We start from the raw sequence: 22,097 nt of genomic DNA, 5'->3' as shown, positions 1-22,097 counted from the left end.
ACTAAACAGAGCGACTATAGAGTTGAATAAGGTAACACGATGCTTTTGACGTTTCGCACCACAGTTTCTTTCAAATTGTTATATATTACGAATTGCATAAAACAAAATGCAGGCACCGACAGCGCGCAAGAATATACTACATTTTATCTGACTGTGAACACAAATCAACATCACTGCACTGTCGGATGAAACAAGGAAGCTACAAACACAAAACTGTATGTTCATGGTGCGATAAAATGTAACATTTCATGTTCATGTGCGCTGTACTGCCAGAATTTTGTTTTCCGTAATTTGTAACAATTTGAAAATAAAGTGTGTGGGATTCTGGGAAGTAATAAAACCAACATCATGCCAGCTAATTGAAACTCTATAGTCTGACTAGTTTGGTAGTATCAAGAAATATTAAGAAATTATTTCATTTTTTTACCGAGCAAGACAAAATTTTATAAAATGATAATTTACTGCTCTCTCTTGTGTAACTAGAAGAACATGCTTTTTTCGAAAATAACACACAAAAAATACAATTATACTGACCGACGATCTGTGAGCTAGTAGGCTACTGGCAGTGTTTTTCAAATCCCTACACATACTATTCAATGATGATGGTGGGTATCAGATATGCCCTATGGGAAATAAAGACATTTAAATATTGAAGGAGTCTCGGTTCTACAGGGTTTACATACATACATACATACATACATACATACATACATACATACATAGACACACACACACATACACACACACACACACACACACACATATGCAGACTCATACAATGAAGAACATGCAATTTTTTAATGTTTTCAACAAGTCTACCTATAACTTATTTAAACTTCGATGACTGTTCTACTCTCAAGGCGAAGTGTTATTAAAGTTTTAGGAAATCTTTGAAACTATATCTTAGTAGAGCAGTAGATTTAATGTAAACTCAGAGCTGTACAGACTTTTCATATGTTGTAGACTTTCCGAGTACAACACAGACTTTGGTGTGTACGTTGTTCAGTTAGGTATTTCATTTCAATGATGATTGAACAGTTTTATTGTTATTATTCAAAAAGTACAATGCCAGGGGTCAGGTTAGACTAGCAACTTCTTGACTCCCCATTTATCCTTCTCATTTGTTAACAACGTTTCCTAATCATTCATATTTGGGTTAAATAAACAACTTATTATCAATAACTTCTACAGCCTACCTTCTTTGCATTTCAACCACATGAACACAGTACATTGATATTTGACATCATTTTAATAAATAATTCATTACTACAACTTCTTTGTAACATTTGCCATCCATCAAACAATAATTACAATTTTCATCTGTATCATAAGGGTATACACAAAGAAAGAGGAAAAAAGAACGGCTGAATCCATAGACATTACAGAATAAGCTATTTCATGTAACATAACTTAGAAATAAAACCAAAGTACTAATGTTGCTTAGTGATAGAAAACTTGAGACAAAAGAATGTCATGGAGAATTTAAGTTTTGATATGCGAAATTTCTCTCTTTTTTCGGTTCAAAACTTAGTATTATATTAATGGTACTGGTTTCTTCTTTGGAAATTCCTTTAATAAAATACTTTTTACTTCCAAAATATACCGAATTTCCAAAATTGCAAATCCAAAAAATGACAAAACAAGAAAACCGCACTTGTTACACATAGACAAAAACAGACGAAATTATGTTTCTAATAAATAATTCACTTGATATATGTTAAATTTTCACAGGTACAGTCAAGGTCATTGGTTGATAGCAGTCCTTTTAAATTAATATTACAGTACTCCTAATGTCACATGTTAAAAAATATTAGGAAGGAAATCTATGAAGTAGAAATCACTTGTTCATAGTTTAGTCCAAAATCATATCTTTTGTTTGATTTACACATTTCGTCTACATGAAATGCAAAAAAATGTACCACTAGGTTTTACATCTTGCCATAATTCTTCATGTTTAGTCAGTGAACAACCTATAAATCACCAACAGCCAACAGAGCTAATGTCCTATACATGTATTATGCATCTTTGCGAGTTTACATAGAATAGGAAAAAAATATTTTACACAAATATGTAGATCCGGTGCAAAACTAAAATGAAAACCTACAACTTCAATTTCAAAACTGCTCCTAACTAAAAACACATTAGATATTCTGAGCATGAATTCAACTTGAGTGATTTTTATGTGTATCAGTTTTGGGAGTAATATAACGTTAATAATTTACAACTATAAAATAGCTAACATACTGCGTGACAGTAATGATGAATCTTTTACCTTATATCTGTCACCACATGAATTATTTTCATCTTGATATATCTGTACAGATAACATCTTAGCAATAGTGATTTTAAATTCAACATACATGTTGATATAGTTGGGTTTTTACTGTGTGATGAAGGAGCTTGGCAGTGTGTGCAATAGTTTTTATGTAATGTCATCGACGAAATTGAACCTCTAAAACTGTTCTTAAAATGAGCAAAATCATAAAAGAACATGTTAAATTTACAACCAACTTTTAGGGAAATTTACACAGTAATATAACATTGCCAATACCTTTAAATACAGATATGAGTGCAGTATCAATTATTTTTACTATCAGTTATCTGACTGTATTGTCAACAAATCTAGATACCTAATATGATCCAAAACTTTTAACAAAGAATATGTCTGCATTGCCAAAAACTTCTGATACAGAATATGACCTGACTGCTTTGTCAAAACAATTTGACAAAGAATGCAATCCGAATGCCTTGTCAAAAAATTTTGATATACACAGTTCAAACCAACACATCAAAGATACACCCACTCACATTGTCACCTATTTACTACATTAACTTGGTTTAATCCTAAAGCTATATACATATATATGGAATAGTTCAATTTACAAATTGAGGGATATCAGGGGTATAGTAAGACGGGCTACAATTACAAGACACTGGGATTTCAGAAAGCATAAGTTCTACTTTACATTTGAGGAAGTTGATAGTAAACTACCGATAAGTTTAATACATCCCGGTCTTGTGTTTTAACATAACAGAAATTGATTATTATCCAGCTTTTTTTTTATACATGCAAAAAATGGATGGCCACATTTAATATTGAGATATGTAGTGTACAAGTTTGGTACTGTTTTATTAATTATAGAAAGGATAGATTTCATTTTATAATTGATGATTAAAAAATTGAAAGAACTTATTAGCGCATGAATCACTCCAAGTCTTCAAACGGGTGAATGAGTTTAGACATAAAAGATCCATCAATGGCCTTGAACATAAAAAATCTGCATGCACGTCTTACGTTATAAGTTTTAATACCTCAGGGATCAATGCATCAGAAATACACCATGATGAACTGATATAAAATTCACCTACACACCTGATCTCACAAATCCATATCAGATATCATCCAATATTCTGTCATAATGCATACTTCTGCCAACTCAAAGGTGACTCAAATTGATATCGCTATACCGGGGTATATATATAGGTATTCTTATCATGTCACAGACCTCAGATCAACACAAAATCTAAGAAACTGGGATATGGATCTGTATCTCTCTGAAATGTTTACTTTGGCCTAGCATACAAATACAAACACAGTATATCTGATAGAACTGTACATGTACATGTTCATATTGATACATTACATAACATATTCCAAATGTCATCATTTGTATAAGTGGTATCATCAAATCAACCACAGTATATTTTTCAGCAGTACTGCAAAATATATCATTGTCCTCAAACTTTGGCTATACAGACTTGTTCAACCCAACATGATCTTTATTAATTTGAAATTGAATATGAAGGAAGTTCTCTATCAGATCATTTCAAATACGCCACCTTACTGTGTTATCAACAGTATTTGTAAGAAATTAGTAAAAGGTATTTATCTATAAACATAATACGAGTTCCTTGAGTCATATGGTGTTAACATTCAGCAGGTGTTATCCTTCTTGTAGGGATTAAAATTCACAAAGTTTACAGACATTGTCATGTCACTGGTCTGATGACACCATTCTCTACCACGTAATTTTGAAGATTCTTTTGTTTTTTCATACTTTTCTGCTTGTACAGAGGGCTCCCTCCTAATTTCATTTGTTGTTTAAAATGTTGCCCATGATAAAGAAGAAAGGCATGGTTGGTCTAACAATTCAAATATCTAGTTGCAATATTTTTTCGTAACTACTAAGCAGTGGCAGTTAAAGAGCAGTTATGTTAGTACGAAGACAACAATTGTTGGAAATACTTCAATAAAATTGCACTTATAGGAATGAACACCTGTACGAAAAATGAACAGGTAAAGAACAAAAAGTCTACAAAATATGTTCCAGTGTGACAATAATAGCTGTGTAGGCAGCATAATAGCTACTTTACCCCCCACACATATTACTCATTATAATAAACCCTTCAAAAATATCATCAACATTAGAACACTTACATCCCAGCTGATTCAACCATGAGACAAGTAGTTTCTCTTTTGGTCTATCTCTTTACAACAAAAATTGTAACGTTATATATTCTAGATGTGTATATTAAACATCATTTATATATAGTAAACATCTTAAAGCCATTTTTGATGATTACTATTAGTGTCTACATATGATTATCATCTAGCTATGTAAATTCATGCGTTTTGTTCTAAATTTCAAAGCTACCATAATATGACAAAGCTGTGATGTAACTTTGACACTTGGAAGCACACCAGTTCTACAGTTTACGTTTACGTAAACATTTCAAATTTTCTACACAATGATCTCTGTACACTTTATACCCTTATCTACATAAGTAGTGTCACCCTATTGACATAATACAATAGGAAGAAGCCATTTTATATGAAGACAGGAGGGGTGAGTCGATTAAGCCTGTAGGTTTTCTTGACTGTCGCCTTCTTGCTGTCCAACTGCATCAGGGTTTGCTAGTGGGTCTAAGTCCGCAAATAAGTTAAACCATGCTGACATGTCAGCTTTCTCTCCCTTCTTTGGTGGTGCCTTCATGCCTTCTTTTTTACTAGCTGCTGCAGCTGCTGGGTTTTGTCCTTGTTGTTGCAGCTGCATCTGTTGCTGGTGGTGCATTGCTTGCTGCATCATTGCAGGATTGACTGGACCCATTGGTCCCATTCCTGGTCCAATTGCCCCCATAGGCTGCTGCAGTCCAGCTACAACACAAAATAAATGTCATCAGTTATACTTAACTTTCTGTTTAAAGGCCAAAGTTTCAATCCCAGGATCTCACAATTTAGTATTATCTATCTGTGGAGTCATACAGATTAGATAGGACATTCTCTTGTAGGATTACCTTTTTCTACAACTCTGCCAGACAACTGTTTTTTGCAAAAAAAAAAGGCTAATCGTAAACTGAACTGGGCCTATAAACTATATAACGTACTAGTATATCACATCCCTAACAGATCAGAACAAGGTAGGCTCTAGTAACACCCATACACAGTTTATTCGTTTTTATTTATATTTTTAACACCTTTAATCTTGGATAATCTTCACTGAGGATATCTACATATACACCAGAAAAGTTTCCTTAGTACATAGAGTTATTAGCTATTTAATTTACTGTCTGAACCCCCTAATAGTATTCTCACCTTGTGCCATATTCATGGCCATCATTCTCTTGTTCAAGTCAAGTAAATTAGATGGCATGTACTCAGCTGAATTGTCACTCTCCACAGGGGTGAGATTCATTGATGGATTGATTGAACCACCACCAAACACTGCATGCCATTCCTTTGAGAAATCATCCTCCCCTGTAGAAGGTGTATTAAGGATCTCATTAAGCAGAGTAAGATCATCTTTGTCTTCATCAGGTACTGATGTATCCTGTGTCAGTAAATCTTTTGGTACACCTATTTAGACAAACAGATAAATGTATTTATATCAATATACCATACATTGAATTGGAGGAGAGAAAGATGTCTAAACATTAGAATTTAGATGAAACATGTGTGGCTGTCGGCAAGTAAAATCTAAACAAGTTATCTACATTTTATCTCAACTTCTTTCCTGCGCACACATACTGAACTAAATTTAAAGGTAATTCCAAGGTTCTCACGTTAGTTCTAGTATCAGAAAGGTTGAATACATCATTTATTCAGGACAAACATTTTTATCACTTTGCCAGCCAACTTTTTCATGAAACCTTTAATCCTGATCTGACATGGGCCTTTAAAGATGTAGTCGGTGATACTGATACAGTGATAGTGCTTCTTTTATCTCTTTACTTTAGTACATGTGTTAAAATGAAAGTACTGGATCCTTGCTTGATTGAGGGCGTTAACACAGTTAAGTACCATATGTAATAAGGATTCTCTCAGTCGTTCACATTAAGTCAGTTGTTCAATCATATTAAGAAGTCGTTTGTCAAGCAGGATTAGTGAGACGATAGAAATTATACTTAATGACAAACTGAGTCATAAAGACTGAAAAACCGTGACAGAAATGAAAACTGAAACGAATGTAAGACTGAAAGACATAGCAGACAATAGTTACGGTACACAGATGATGGACAAACTTATACGCAGATTGATAGTGGATAAGGAAAAAGTGATAGTCAGAATCAATAAATGCAATCCAATGTTTCAAATCAAAATTCTTTATCAAGGATATCAAGGCATGACATATAGTATGTCACTACCTAACTATATACCAAACACAAATTGATAGGCAGATAAGTTGACAGGTAGTGTAACATAAAACAATCAATGAATAAATCAGTCACTAGAATAAATAGATGATATACGACCATAGCATATTTCTATACAGTTGATATGATGATATGCTGTAATGTCATACCGGTGTACTCATTTTCATCAGTGTTACTCATTTTTAGGAGATGAATATGATTATAAAAGGTGTTTTAGGTGAAATTATATAACAGATGTCTTTAAAGTGAAATCAAATGAAAGATTAGTGCATGCATGTATGATGATTCCATGCTATAAGATGTCACATTCTAGAAATATAAAAGCCATGCAGTGACATATTTTCTGTTAGTTCTTCAGATGGAAAATTAATGATTGTGGTACCACTTCCTAAGATGTTTGGGTAATGGTGCATGCAGTTTTACTGACAAACCAATCCATGCAAGGGAATGAAATTAAGACTGAAATAAAATAGAAAAGAAAAAATCTACCTTGTAGTGGTACACTGTCATCAGCACAACTATTTGCTAGAAGATTGAGAAAAGCATTACCATCATCAGGAGGAATTTGACTTTTAGCTCCTGTTAAGTCACTTTTATGTCTAGCTTCAGCATCTCCAAACAACTTCTCAAATTCATCAGCTTCTCTTCTTGATTCTTCTTCAAATAAAATTAGTCTGTCAAAGAAAAGAAATCAGTCAAAGAAAAGCGATTTTCAAACAAATGGAACAAAAAACCATCTAGTTTGTCTACCATCGGCTTCAAATAAAATAAGTTTGAAGTATATGTATAATGTATAACACATTTATTTGCCCAAATCACAAGACGAAAAAGATTTTGCATGTTTACTTGTGCATTTAATATGCCATATTTTGGTTACTAATGTTCAGGTCATGACTCAGGGGAGCACTAGTAAAAGAGGCTAAGCACACCAGTTTTAGCAAAATAAGAGGGCTAAAAACTTTGTCATGGCCAGTGGTTGCATGAAGCAGGGAATGAAATGTGTGTGAAAGAACTCTGAATGTCCTTACACAGAGCATTTGATTACTGATAGCCATTAACAAAATACTGTAATTATGTGGGAACAACATAGAGAATGTGTGGTAACTTGGTGTCTGCTGTCTTTATGCAACAATATTAGTAGTCTGGCATTCACTTTCCGGTCACCAAATTGCTTGTGAACAGCACTTCTAGTGGCCAAACCATGAAATCTTTTATCTTTCCTAAAACTGGAAAAATGGCGTATTACCAAATATTTGCAAACAGCCATAACATTGTACACAGTCTGCTGTAACTAACAAACATTTCAAAACAGCTCATCTTATGCCCATCTTATGGTATATGGTTTGCTGTGACTAACAAACAAGTCTGGCAATCTACAATTTTGCTTAGATGGTATTTACCTATCTCTAACTGTACTTTCATCACCATCTTCAGCCGTGTCTACATCTTTCTCCGCCTGGTCCTTCTCTTTCTCTGAATCTGGCTTACCCTGCTTGCTTAACTTCTTGGTGGAATCATTCAGATCCTGAAGAAATTATCAAAAACATATCCAAGGAGAACGTTAAAGCATATTAAAGAATAAACAATGAACAAATCAATGGATTTTAAAGTACGTTGCAACTACTTTGTATTTATCTACACCTCACTTATCTCTCCAGGCCAAATTTTAACAATTTGCTATTTGGAGATTTTTCACCCACCACCACCAGCAGCAGTAAGCATATTGAATCAGGACACATTTACAAGACTGCATGCACTGTGTAGTAAATGTATGTGGTGAGAGTTTGTGTTCTAGTGATTCCACTGATTCCACTAGGATGAAAGGAGAGACATAAAGGAATAATGAATCAAATTATATGGAAAAGAAACAGAACAAAAAGACCATTAAAGTACAAGAAAACAGTACACTCAGTCTGGTACCTATCAAATGCACTTTCAATTTTGACAGTAAAATCATGATTTCTATAATTAAACCATAGACCCTACACAAAGGGTCAACTCAGAATCATCATCTGTGAAGACATTATTTATTGTGCTGTATAATTCTACATTGCAAGAGATCAAAAGATACATAGAGATATGAAAATTAAAGTAAGTATCCAACCCCTGTAGTAGAAAATAGATGAAAGCATAATAAATAATTAAAACTCAGGTAAGAAATAAGAAGTCCAGAGGAAACCAAAAAGAGAAGAGAAGAATTAGTACATTGTAATGAATGATGGCATGACTTTTGGTGTGATGACCATTGTATTGTCTTGAAGCACTCGTAATTTGAGCTTCAACTGCACATATACTGTATATGTGCATAACTAATAGTCAAGTTGAGTGGTTGTACACTTGAGTGTATTGTGAGCTACAACTGCACACATACATTTACACTTTCAGTGGGCATGGGCAGACATAATCACCACTGTTGTGCAGTAATGTAGTTGTGTGTATTTGAGCTAGAGTTCCATACAGACATTACCTGTTACAATGATCAGTTAGTGCAGTAATGCACTTTTTTTGCATTTTGAGCTACACAGCTGCACAGAGACACATACATTGCAAGTGGACTGAAATTATGAAGATATGGTTGTGCAGTGATACACTTATTGTGTTTATAATTTTGACCCACAACTACACAGCTGCACAGAGACTACAGCACTGAATTTAAGCAGTTTTTGAATTTTGCACCATATCTTTCTTATTTAGTTTACTTCTGAAGGCAACAATTCAAAATGTCTAGTATCACTGTAGAAGAAACTTATTATTTTCAGAATTTTCCTAACTAAGCAATTTAGCCTATCCATGTTTTGGGGGTGTTTCAGTTTTGTGCAGATTACATGGCAAAAGATACATAAATCTACAACACTTTGCAACACAGAAGTACAAGTACAGGACAAAGACTGCTGTCACATACATAACATATTAACCTTTCCATCCCCATTTTATAGCTTCATGGTACAGTCCATGTTATAAGACATGGATCGACAGATCAGTTTGCTTTCAGAATGGGGGTGGACAGGCTAAAGAGAGGGAGACAAAAGGGTCATTACATGTACATCTTCACTGAGATCAGCAAGTCCCAGGATGTCTTCAGTTTGTGTTTCTTTGCCTTTACCAATGGCATCACTTGATGTCATTGCTGCTAATTTTTTACTAGGTTCTATAAGTTCCTGTAGGGAAGACAAACAGGAGAAAAACAACACAGATGACATTACACAGGTGAACAAACACGGAGCTCAACACATGACGTCTTCAAAATTTCAATTTCTCTGAGCTGTTGTTGCTGTTGTTGTTGTTGTTGTTGTTGTTGTTGTAGTAGTACAGAGACAGATACCTGAGAAGGATCTAGGAATATCTAATATTTTGAACCCATCACACTATGACACTGCTTTGCAGACTTATACAAAACATTTGCCACTAAGATGGTGTTATTCTGTAGATTTCATAGAAGTTTCTGTCTAGCACAAACATTTCTTTGTATAAGACACACACACGCCCCTAAGACACCTTACTTCTGTGTGGACCAGAACAACTGTGGGGGCAGAACAACAGTAGCACATCTTACAAGTTCACTTCTGATAACATGATCTGATAGTCTATCAGCTAATCATTACTTGTAGCTGATAAAACCTTTGATCATGCTATCAGAACTGAACTACATGTGATGGATGTAAACATGTATACATAGTGTACAATACAATAACAGACTTCGGTGGTACTCATGAAAATGAAAAAACTCAAATGTTATCACATGGACCATCTAAAGAAAATGGTGACACCACGTAACAAAACAGATAACCCCTGAAAAGTAAGATATACCTTTATACACCATCCCCAAAAAATTACAACAACATTCCCAACACAATTAATTCGCATAAACAGGAAAGATATCATTCCATTAACAGGTAAACCAAAGATATTCCAATACAGAGCATTCTTACACATGATATTCGTTATCTATTTTTTATCAGGTTTTTTTAAATGTTGGTACATAAAAAGTTTAAACACATTAGGTTCAGCCAGGTTCAATGTTTTGAATCTATGCAAATTTTAATAAGATTGTCTCCCTCTCTAACCAGGGTTCTACAACCTCAGCAACAACACTATCTAGCCCCTAGTTGAATCTATCTAATGAATATTTGTGGTACAGAAAATGACTTGGTGCAATCAGCATGCATGTTTTTTGAGGTGAATGAAAATTAACACATTGTACCTAGGAACAAAAAACCAACTGTTAAGTGATCTATTTGAAAGAAATGTGTGTTAGTACAAATGTATGAAAACTGTGATGAGAATAAAACATGTCTGTTAGATACTATATTGTCAAAATGGCCATAAGGATGACAAATGGGGTATTTATGTTGGATTTTTAATTCATAAAACAACTTAGACTCTCTCACAGTCCTCGGCGCTTCACAGAAATAGCTAAAACTTGAGTTGTTTTGTATGTATCTACAGCATAATTGTACTTGTATACTAGTATCCCAGTATCCCTGTACTGTGCGTCCTCATCGATCACATGGGGTTAACCTTTTGTTGTTGTGTTAGGCGAAGCTCGGGCAAACACTTTACACACTTTTTAATGTTTTGCAATTTATTGGGTCACAAACAAGGATTTAGTATATGTTGATTTTTTCAAAATCCAAAATGATTACCCATTTGTCATCCATATCTCCACTGTAAGGTAAGATTGTTTACAATTTTATGACCAACAATTGTTTTTGTTCCACATTTACTTGGACAACATGTAGTAAAATAATCTGAAATTCAGTGTGTACATATGTATTGTATTATGTAATCTATGAATATGATTATTATATTTAATGGTTAATCCCCAGTGGTGTAAAATTACCATATCTGAAATCTAATGTTTTATTAATAATATGATACATAATAGTGCAAACACTAAACATTGGACGACATGAAAACATTTTAAGGAGTTAGTGGAGAAATTTATTATTTATCTAAATATGAATTATTAACATCCCACTTCATGATATCATGCATACAATCAGATACTCTATGATTACTGAGGTCCTGTGGACATTGCCATGTATGCATTTATGTCATCTCAATCCCAATTTAGCAGCAAGTGGGCACCAAAGAAAGTCCTGATGCAAGGTTTAAATATCAGTACTTTGAAATGTAGCCACAGAAGAAAATGGGCACCACAGAAAGTCCTAATACATTGGGTTAAATATCAGTACTTTGAAATATCGTGATAAGATTGGAATTGAAGGAAACCCATTTACATGTACAAGTGACTTTTGTCAGCATACAATAATCACACAGTCTGACATCATCAAATGGGAATTTAGAATCTAGCTGAGGATTTCATTATATATTTTCTATAGGAATAAGTAACACTAACTATTTAAGAGTGCTTGACCATTAACATGAAATGTGAAATGATTTTACATCTTAAAAATGCATGCACTCTAGACAAGAGAAAACAAAATTACACAGAACTATGAACATTCTGATGTAGTGAACACTGAACATTTACCAATTACTAATTACATGCACAGATAAATATCATGCAACATTAATCTACATAACATATACATGTACCACCTTCCCATACAGGGTGCCAATACAGCTATTGCAAATCTGCACTATATGCAAGTGAAGCCCATTGAAATAATATTGGCCAGAAACTAGATTTTGCACTTTTACCACACTTCTGGTTAATGTTATTCCTATTGGCTTCACACACACACACACAATGAGATTTGCAATAAGTGTCTACAAAACCATAACCACAGCCGTATCCATCACCAAAACCAACCTAAAAGGAAACCTTAAAATTTAAAGTTTGCATTAATTACTTGTCTTTCTGGATAGTAACTATCATCTTCATCATCTTCCTGTTCATCATCAAAATCAAGTAAATCTATGAGTTTTTCAGGCTCCTCCTGATCACGTACAGCTTCATCTTCCTCCTCCTCCTCATCATCATCATCTTTTTTAATATTTTTGTAACCATCTTTAGTTAACTCTGCTAGTTGCCTACTTGTTTCACCTAATTCCTAAACACACATTGAGGGAAATATAAACATAAAATGCATTATCACTGATATGTCAGTAATAACTAAACATACATAATTATACCATGGGATAACCAAACTGTACATGTTCAAGCAGAAAATACAAGATTAATTATACCCTGGTTTCTCTACATCATCATGATAACATGTACCTACACATTATCATGGATAAATAATAATTAATCCTCTCTACCTAGGGAGTATTTGTACACAAAAAACACTGAGTTGCGAAAAACAGGATAAATACAAGCATTGATATCGTGTGCAAGCGTATTGTATATTTGCACATAGACCCTCCATGTGGGTGGAGGGTCTATGCTTTGCACAAAAATATAGTTATACCCTGGTTGTTCTATGTCAAAACCTCCCTTGTACGTCACTGGTACCATGACACTCAAAATATGACTACAAATGTTCCAACTCTAAGAATTTCATATGTTTTCATAACTTAAATGTAGTTATTCTTAGCGACTGTTTTTTTTTTTTCATTCAGCCAGAAAATACTCATGAGATAGGGGTACATGTTTTATTTTTTAACATTGAAAAAGAACAAGCTTTAAAAATAACAGAGTGTTGAAAAATGAAAATATCCAGATATATCTGAAATACAATACAATCATGTAAGTAATGAAACAAATATAATAAACTATTCCAAAGGTTCTCGAAACACTCTTTATAGATTAAAAGAAGTTACTCTAGCTTGTCATTTTCTTTGAAAAATAACTACCGTAGAAAGCAAACTACATGTAACAGCAAACTATGATAGACACAAACTAAAACTGCTACAGCTGCATCAGGTAGATTAATACACAACAAGGTGATAGTGGTGTCTTGGTTTAATATGGATGTAATCACCCTGTAATCAAGAGTGTAAACACTGAATGAGGTGGAATGTGCTGCTACTTGAAGAACACTCACTATCAGAGACACCACCCTACTGTGAGTGTAAATAGAGTAATAAACATTGAATGAGGGTCAATGTGCTGCCACTTGACGAACACTCACTATCAGAGACACATGTCTACTATGAGTGTAAATAGTGAAAACACTGAATGAGGTTGAATGTGCTGCTACTTGAGGAACACTCACTTTCAGAGACACCACCCTACTGTAAGTGTAATTACATTGACAGCTTAGATCACCATGTAGCAATAATAGTTTCAGTTTGTGTCTATGTTCATATTTAGCTGATTAGTTAGTTTGCTTGCTGTCATCTTAACCATGATCCTACATACTCATTTTGTTGTGTTTGTTTCAATTTTCCTTACCTTCAACATGTTAAATTCGTAATACTGATAACCTTTAAAACTCTCAGAGACAGCACTCATAGTACGCGACGTCTTCTCCCAGAAATGTAACAAGGTATTTTGGTAGGTGGCTAGGGTATGAGAAAATAAATTACATCGACTTGCTCCAAGTAAATCAATCTTTTGACATACATCATTCTTCAACCGGTCAAACTTCTGTTTTGTTGACCTGACTTGGCCTTGTACCTAAAGAGATGAAAATTTCGATTATTTACAGAAGGACAAACAAACAAACAATGCAGCCACATGTAACTTATATGTACGTACGTGTACATGCAAAGACTGTTAAATGCAAGATCATACGGACATTATTTGTACTCATACATGTACCTGTAATTCATTGGCCATAAATACATGTAAGTAAAAAACTGGTTATAATTTTTTTATGTACAATAACAGAGTTATTGCTGGCACTCTAAACGTATTCAGTTTCCATAGTCTCTCAGGCTATTCTGCTCACTTTTAAAGCAAAGACACTACTGAGGGATGCTAGCTGCATCCAGAGACAGAGGTTCTGTCTTCACCTTTTGGTTTTATTTTGCAACCATCTGAAGTACAGCTCCAAGGTAAACTCCAAGGTCTTACTACAACACAGTCTCCACTACAAACACGCTACGCCTGATGAAGCCATATTGAAAGAGTAATTCTTAATCACAGACCTTTCAGATCTTCAGACATACAATGTAACACTAATATCCATATCCTAATCTTGCTAAATGATTGCTCCGTGTACACTAACCATCAGGTACTGTAACAATAACGCTAGGAACCTACCTTTCTAAACTTTTCTAATTGTTTGTAGGTATCAGGGTCTAGTTCTTGCGACACATCTTTCATCCAGAGCAATGCCCCACGATATTCTGTTCTACTGCTTTCCATTCGATTGATTGTCATTAAGCTGTCTGATATAGCACGGTAACGGAACGTCTCCACTTCTTGATAAAGTCGAACTAAAGGTGCTCTAAGTGCCAATCTGAAAACAAAGATACATTTCATATCTTGACATAATTTCGTAATGAGGCAAAGAACACTTTTCAATAATGTGAGACTATTGGGAAAAACTTAGTGACAGGAAAAAGCCACAGGAGTTTAACACATTAATCTTGCATTCCCAAAATGTCAGCAATGAACTTGGCATTAAAAGTCAAAGCAATTTTCTTCCTGTCTTCAAATGTCTACCCCTTCAATAAATAATTTTAAACATTTTGATTAAACAAGTCTCACAAACATTAACCCTACTTTAACATAGCCATCCTCATACCCTCTCCAAACTCATACCTGAATGGTAACAGTAAAGAAATCACAAATGACCATACACTGAAAAACTTGCAAATATTTAAGAAGAACTCCCATGGTGTCCTAAGTCAGGATTGTTGAGAAAGGTTTCAGAACATATATGTTTACACAGACATCAACATAATAACTATCCTGATCCTAACAAAAGTAGGAGTTAGAAGGGTTTATACCTATCTAAATGGAGGTACAGTTTCTCACCTTTGTTGTGAAGTAAAACTAAGTGATTTGCCAACAGCTGCCATCATTTTACCAGCTCTGGTCTTGTCTGTTGAACTTTGTTGTTTTAGGAACCTTCCCATGGCATTTTCTTCTTGAGACAATGCTGTAAAGACAAGAAATCACATTTAAAGTGGCCATATGGATGAGAATTTGGTATTTATTTTGGATTTTTATTTGATAAAACAGCTTTACTATGTTTTTCTACTTGAAAAAATTATGTGAAAGAACATTGACCAAGTCCATGTTCATAACTCAATACATTGCAAAAAGATGCAAAAAATGTAAAAAGTTTGGTATTGTACGTACAATAACAAACATTTTACACATTGTTTAGTGTTTTGCTGTTAAGTTATCATTACATATGTTCATATTTAACACTCATATACATGAACTATATGTATAATATACACCGTATGTAAATATGTGAAGCATATTACTGAATTGAAATTGACTTGACCCAAGAAGAAAAATGTGTACACAATCTTTGAAAGCAATGAAAGAACATTTCTAGTGAGGGCCACGGAAATAGTTCCCTAGGAACTAATTAAGGTCCATAGACCAGACATGAGACTTAACAGTTATGAGATTTAACTTACTGCATATATTGTCTTGGTACTTTTCAATTACCCGTAATAAATCCATACAAGATTTTTGGATTGTGCGGAACACCTTGCCATAGAAATGAAAGCAGAAAAGAAAATAGAAAACAATAAATTATGAAATGTGAGGATTCTAATGAAAAGTTCACCATTTACCTACTAAATGACTGTGATGTTTTACTTAAAAGATATTTTATATTTTTAGTATGCATGTGTATTACACTTTTGATATTCTTTACAATGTATATCATAAAAGAATAATATATATGTAGTAAAATGTAACAACTTTGCTTGCTGAACATTACAAGTTTAAAATGACACAAGCCAAGTTTATAAGCTTTTTACTCATTACAAGTGAAAATACTTACATACATGTAGTTCTAATATACCTACATGTATTCATAAAAATGCAAATGAAAACTGGATGGCAGTGTGTCCTCCAAGCAAATTTGACGTGCCACTGATGCACATAATTTCTAAAGATGCACCAAAATTCGGTGTTCCCCTATCTCTTACTACATGTATGTGGTGACTCACTAGACAAATGCCAGTTTCTATCATTTTGACTCACAACAACAACAACAACAACATTTGGCTATCATTAGAGGGCACACTGCAACAAAACTCAACTCCAAGGGATTCCAAAAGTTCTGACTAGCTTTTGCCCTGTTAATAGAACATCATCAGGATAGTATAAAATATACCAAAATATAAAGTCAACAAAACACAAAACCTTACCTCTAATTTGGCATCTAATTCAGCGTCACCAGCCACAACAAATTCATCTTCCTTCTTACCAAATTTCTTAATAACAGCCTGTTTGGTTACCCAATATTGTCTCTGTACTTTACTTGCCACAGATTTGGGTTGGTTGTTACCATAATTTTGTACATGGCGATCGTATGACTCACGATAGAATCCACCGCTACAAGAAACCAATATATGAATTGAAATGTTAGGAAATGCTGTTGTTGGATTCATACATTGAATTTAAACTAAAAATAATGAAATGGGCACAGAGTACTTACTGATACATGAAGATTGAAGACATGTTAATATGCATATGCATAATTAATGTTGTGTCCTACACAGTACACTATAGTATTAAATACAGCAACCATTTTTACATCTGATTGTCAATCAAACTATGGATATTTCAGTTTGGAAAAATGGCAGCAGACACGTGTACAATGTACATTTGTACATCATGTTGTCTGCTCTGTACACAATGTAGCACTTATCAACTTACCACTATAAATTACAATTTACATCTAAATAAGGTTACATGTGGTAAAATGAATTTCTATATACAGCTGTGACTGTATCTATGACTGGATATAAATTAACATGTGATACAGAAATTACATAATACTGAAATAAAGAACTCCAATAACTGCATACAGTAACACATGACAAGGATTTCTGAATAAAAATAATGCTAGGTAATATAAATTTAGGAGAAGTTTAAAAAAATACATGACACAATATGAGAAAAATAAGAAATAAAATACTGTTCATATATTATACATGCATATATGTAGAATTATGATTAAATATATAAACATATTATTATCTACACACATGAAATGTTGAAGACTTTGCTTGACACAAAAATGTTATGACGACAATAAATTATTTACATTGTACATATATCATGTAATCACTACAAACCACTAGTGAACACAAAGCACATCTAAATCAATGTAAAACTGTCATCACATGACATGACATCACATCACATCACATCACATCACATCACATCTCACCTCTCCTGCTCCTCATGATCTGAGTTATTACTGTTACCATGAAGACAAAGAAAGGAAATTATAGAAATTGGTACAGAATTATGATATTTTCAATCACTAAACAATTTTAGACTTTGAATATTAGCTTCTTTGCTGATCTACAAGTGCATCTAGTCTACATGTAGTCCCTATACAGTATTGTTACCATTTACACCTCCATTCATATTTAGAAACCATATTGGCATCCAAACTAAGGTAAATCATGTACAGTATGTACAAGTACAGCACAAGAATCCCTTTCTGATTAGCTAGATAAGTATCAGCCCTTGATAACATTGGGCTAGCCTGGCATTAACACACAGCTGATGTACATGTACAGTACTGCCCTGTGTTAGCATTGCACATCTTCACACTTACAAATCATTACTTTTCTTTAAATTTGACAGGATATGTTGATGTACAGACTATTACCAAGAGACTTTTAGATAAAGTGCAATATATTATTACTATGTATTGGGTACAAATCTCACTGTATGTACATGTTTGTGTACAATCATGTACATGCAAACCCAATCTGATTAAAATTTGACATGGTGAAAGCATCTAAATGCTTTCTTTACCTCTATTTCCATCGTTTTGTGTCGTTTGTTTTCGTACCAAGTGATTGCCGCCTTCCACGAAGGCGATCACGAAGGTGGCGATCAGGCCGAACAAAACAAATGTCACAACACGATGAACAGAGGTAAATAAGGACATCTAGCTGCTTTCACCACATCAGATTTTAATCAGACTGATGCAAACCCAGTAGTAACATTACCACCAAAATGGAAATAATTTTCCTGTACAGCTGTTGTAATGATTATCCGTGAATGCGCATAAAAAAATACTGTTGTTCTGTAAACAATAAATCACTTCTGATAACTCAATAGATTAAATCTACTGAGTTACCAGTATAAGAATTGTATATTGTATGTTTTAGTAATCTGATATAGCAATATGTACATATACTGCTTACATATCAAAATTTGCCTTCAAGTTCCAAAACCATGTCTATGGTAGAAATTTCAATATACATCTATGTAAATATACAATGTGTGCTTAAAATTAGATTCGTTTGAAGAAATATACTCTAGTGCTATCCTATCCTTCATCGAATCTCAAGAAAGATATCTCTTTTGAGTCAATACCAGTACCACATTGGAAACTATTCAAGCAATTTCTTACAGTATTATCAATTTTTATACTCACAGTTGATAAAACCCAAAAATAAGTCCACCTATATGACCTTCTACTCTTACATGTATACCTTGATTCCGGATGTCTTATTCCGAGTTTCTCAATTTGCCAAGAGTTTCAAAATTGGCAAAAATGTAGAATAGTGGATTAAGTGTACAATGAATACACAACTGTATTAAAGTTAGGGAGTTAGGGTTAGCTTAGGAACTGCTTTAATTTATATTCATAACTAGACACACGTGTTTGACCTGGACATACATGTACATGTACATGTATTAGACCCACTAACATGAACAAGATTTGTCATGTCAAACATAGGTGATCCACTGTTCTAACTTCTACATGGAGTATGTACTACATTGTACACATGGGCCCCAACCCCCACCCCTACAGGTTAGGATAAACTGTCCTGTGTCAATCAAGGTCACTGAGGGTAATTTCTGATGCAATATTATACATGTGCATACAATTTATGACAGTTCATATTCACCTAGCAGGGGTGAATGTCGCTTCTACCTTTCATAATTTACATAATCTCTATCTCACTCCTGATAGGCCAATACAACAATTTTTAAATTTACACTACATGTATTATACCATAGACAATGAATTAAGGTGTTTGCAATAACCATGAGGAGAAAAATTAAGGTTGCCTTCCAAAACTAGAGCAAATTCAGTTCCTGGGGTTTTGGTTCTATTTGTGTAATGAGTCATACAAATTTATACCAAGGATACATGTATAATAGTAATACTACAGCTGTTGTCAGGTTTTGTAAACATCTGTGGTGACAACATCCCCACACAGTACACAGTCACACTAAGTAAACATAATTCTTATAGTATAAATGGGACATGAAGTAGTTTATTAATAGTACATTTGAGTCTGTTTATGTATAAACCACACTTACAAAATACTGTTTCTGCAGGGTTTAGTTTCCAGAACTACCAGAGAAGTTAAGTAATTCTGACAGAGCCATGAAGAAGTTCTGGCAGAACCCTCTCGAGGTTCTACAAAAGAACACATTATCTTATGGCTTCCTATTGTTTTAATTTATTGGTAAATCTGGGTGCTGGAAACAAATGATACATATATCAGATAAAAATTATACTCCTTTAAGAGTCATGGATGAGGGCTGTCAAAGAACCTGTTCACTTTTGTACTGATAATGGTGACTAATGCTCAATATTTTACTGGTAATAATCTAAAACACACATGTTTATGTTGTGTTTGGATGGCCAAATTGGACCAGGTATGTAATACCCATAAAACAACACTTACCCAGAATCCATTCTTTGGTTGTTGTTATGCTTTCAAAATCTTCAGAAACTAGCTATTGATAAAGTGGCCAATATGGACCTTAGTGTTTTGGCACAATCTCTGAAATCAACAGGCCTTATACCATCAAACACTTCCTAGGATAAAAAATAAAACAGATATTGATTTAATCTAAGGAATTCTGTAACTCAGAGTTTCATGCTTTTAAAACAAGTTCGAAACTCAGAGTTACAACTTGTGACTTCTTAATTCCTCGGATAAGTTTCTAATACTCTGCTATAAATATGGCATGCATTGGTCACTGTTCTCCCAAGTGAGACACTTTTACACGTGTGTGTGTGTGTGTGTATTTGTATGTGTGTGTATTTGTATGTATGTGTGTGTGTGTGTGTGTGTAGATTGATTAATTGATTTCATTGAGGGAAGAATATTCAGAAAACCACAAACTAAAACGGATATACAGCTATCGCATTTGCATTCATGTATGTGTGTATTTGTATGCATGTGTATGTGTATATGTATTTATGTGTGTACGCTGACTCATACACCACAATATACAAAAACAATGTATATGTATTGCATTATTTCATGTCAATTGTCTATTGTAAACTAAGATAAGTCAAAAATTGTAGTTTAGTCATAGTACCAGGATAAGAAAGTTTTGAGTCACATAACATGTCAGTGTTGCCCATAAAAATTCCCTTCAACAATGAAAGATACCTTTGTCTAGTTGCCACCTACCAGCAAGATGTGCCTATGTGAATGACAAATTATGAAGCACCAGTATACAATGTGTAATGTAAATCAAATCATCACCAGGTCACAATAGAAATGCTAAATAGTACATGTATGTAGAGATAGATCATGTATTTAAATATTATTACCAAAAGGAAAACTGAGGATATTTTCGTACGTGTACAATTACAGACTTGTCTGTGACGTAGTACAATGTCTTTGTTTACTACTAAGATCATATCTGTGTGATAGAAATGTAATACGTGTTAGGCAGATACATGTATTGACATTTAATAGACAATACTAGATTCTTGAGGTCACACAAACAGGAATTTGTACCCATCTATTTTCTGTGATCAGATAATCTATTCTCAACATGAGCAAAGAATACTCCATTCAGCATCACATGAACTATTTTTTTCTTAATCGTTTTTCTAGCAGACGTTACGAATATTTTACGTAGGCCGACACATAAATGTAATGTGATGTGACGATGCTAACTTTGAACTCCAGGTATAAAGGAGTGTTGTGATTGAAAGCCTGGCCTATCAATTATTTGCAGGATTGAAAGACAATAACAATATTATTTACATAAAATAAACAAACTAGCATTTTAGTTGTGTTTAATTACCCGATCTCTCGCAAATGTGGACAGACAGCTGAACAAATGTTCCTGGACATGAACAACCACCATTTTGTCATATTCAAAGAAACGACAGGCAATATGCAGTTTCTTCAAATTTACAATTAAAATTGGCGTAATTCAAGAATTATTTTAATACACAAATATAGATTTGTATAATTCATATATTAAAAATTCTTTAGATTTCACAAAAGTGTCAGATTTAGGAAAATATATAATATTTTACAGGTGGTCTTACCTTTACAATATCGACATATCCGCCATATTGATGATGTTTCGCGTTGGAAGTGGACGGAACTAAGGTGGGGTGTAAAGTCAAAATTCGTTATGTAAAATAAACAGCAATCCTCATTTC

General features: G+C 33.8%; 1 protein-coding gene across 4 annotated transcripts; it reads right to left on the bottom strand.

Annotated features, from left to right (window-relative positions):
- Positions 1-1,299: 1,299 nt before the first annotated feature.
- On the bottom strand, positions 1,300-22,020 carry LOC144450426 (islet cell autoantigen 1-like). 4 transcript variants are annotated; one of them, XM_078141023.1, is made up of 13 exons: positions 21,981-22,020; positions 20,368-20,501; positions 17,874-17,903; positions 16,846-17,032; positions 16,105-16,177; positions 15,488-15,611; positions 14,768-14,966; positions 13,955-14,179; positions 12,468-12,668; positions 8,052-8,176; positions 7,141-7,325; positions 5,594-5,854; positions 1,300-5,155 (listed from the first exon to the last, which is right to left on the bottom strand). In XM_078141023.1, the coding sequence occupies exons 2-13, from the start codon at positions 20,376-20,378 to the stop codon at positions 4,857-4,859; spliced, it is 1,920 nt and encodes a 639-aa protein (XP_077997149.1). In that variant the 5' UTR covers positions 20,379-20,501; positions 21,981-22,020; the 3' UTR covers positions 1,300-4,856. The 4 variants fall into 4 exon arrangements, with proteins under 4 accessions (XP_077997149.1, XP_077997150.1, XP_077997151.1 ...); XM_078141024.1 differs by having other exon boundaries at positions 7,201-7,325; XM_078141025.1 differs by lacking the exon at positions 12,468-12,668 and adding an exon at positions 9,690-9,809.
- Between the last annotated feature and the right edge of the window lie 77 nt (positions 22,021-22,097).

Source organism: Glandiceps talaboti, chromosome 20, assembly GCF_964340395.1.
Source record: "Glandiceps talaboti chromosome 20, keGlaTala1.1, whole genome shotgun sequence".
In the NCBI taxonomy this organism is placed as follows: Eukaryota; Metazoa; Hemichordata; class Enteropneusta; family Spengelidae; genus Glandiceps; species Glandiceps talaboti.
Note: the sequence above shows the minus strand (reverse complement) of the source record. Positions and strands in the feature narration are given on the sequence as shown.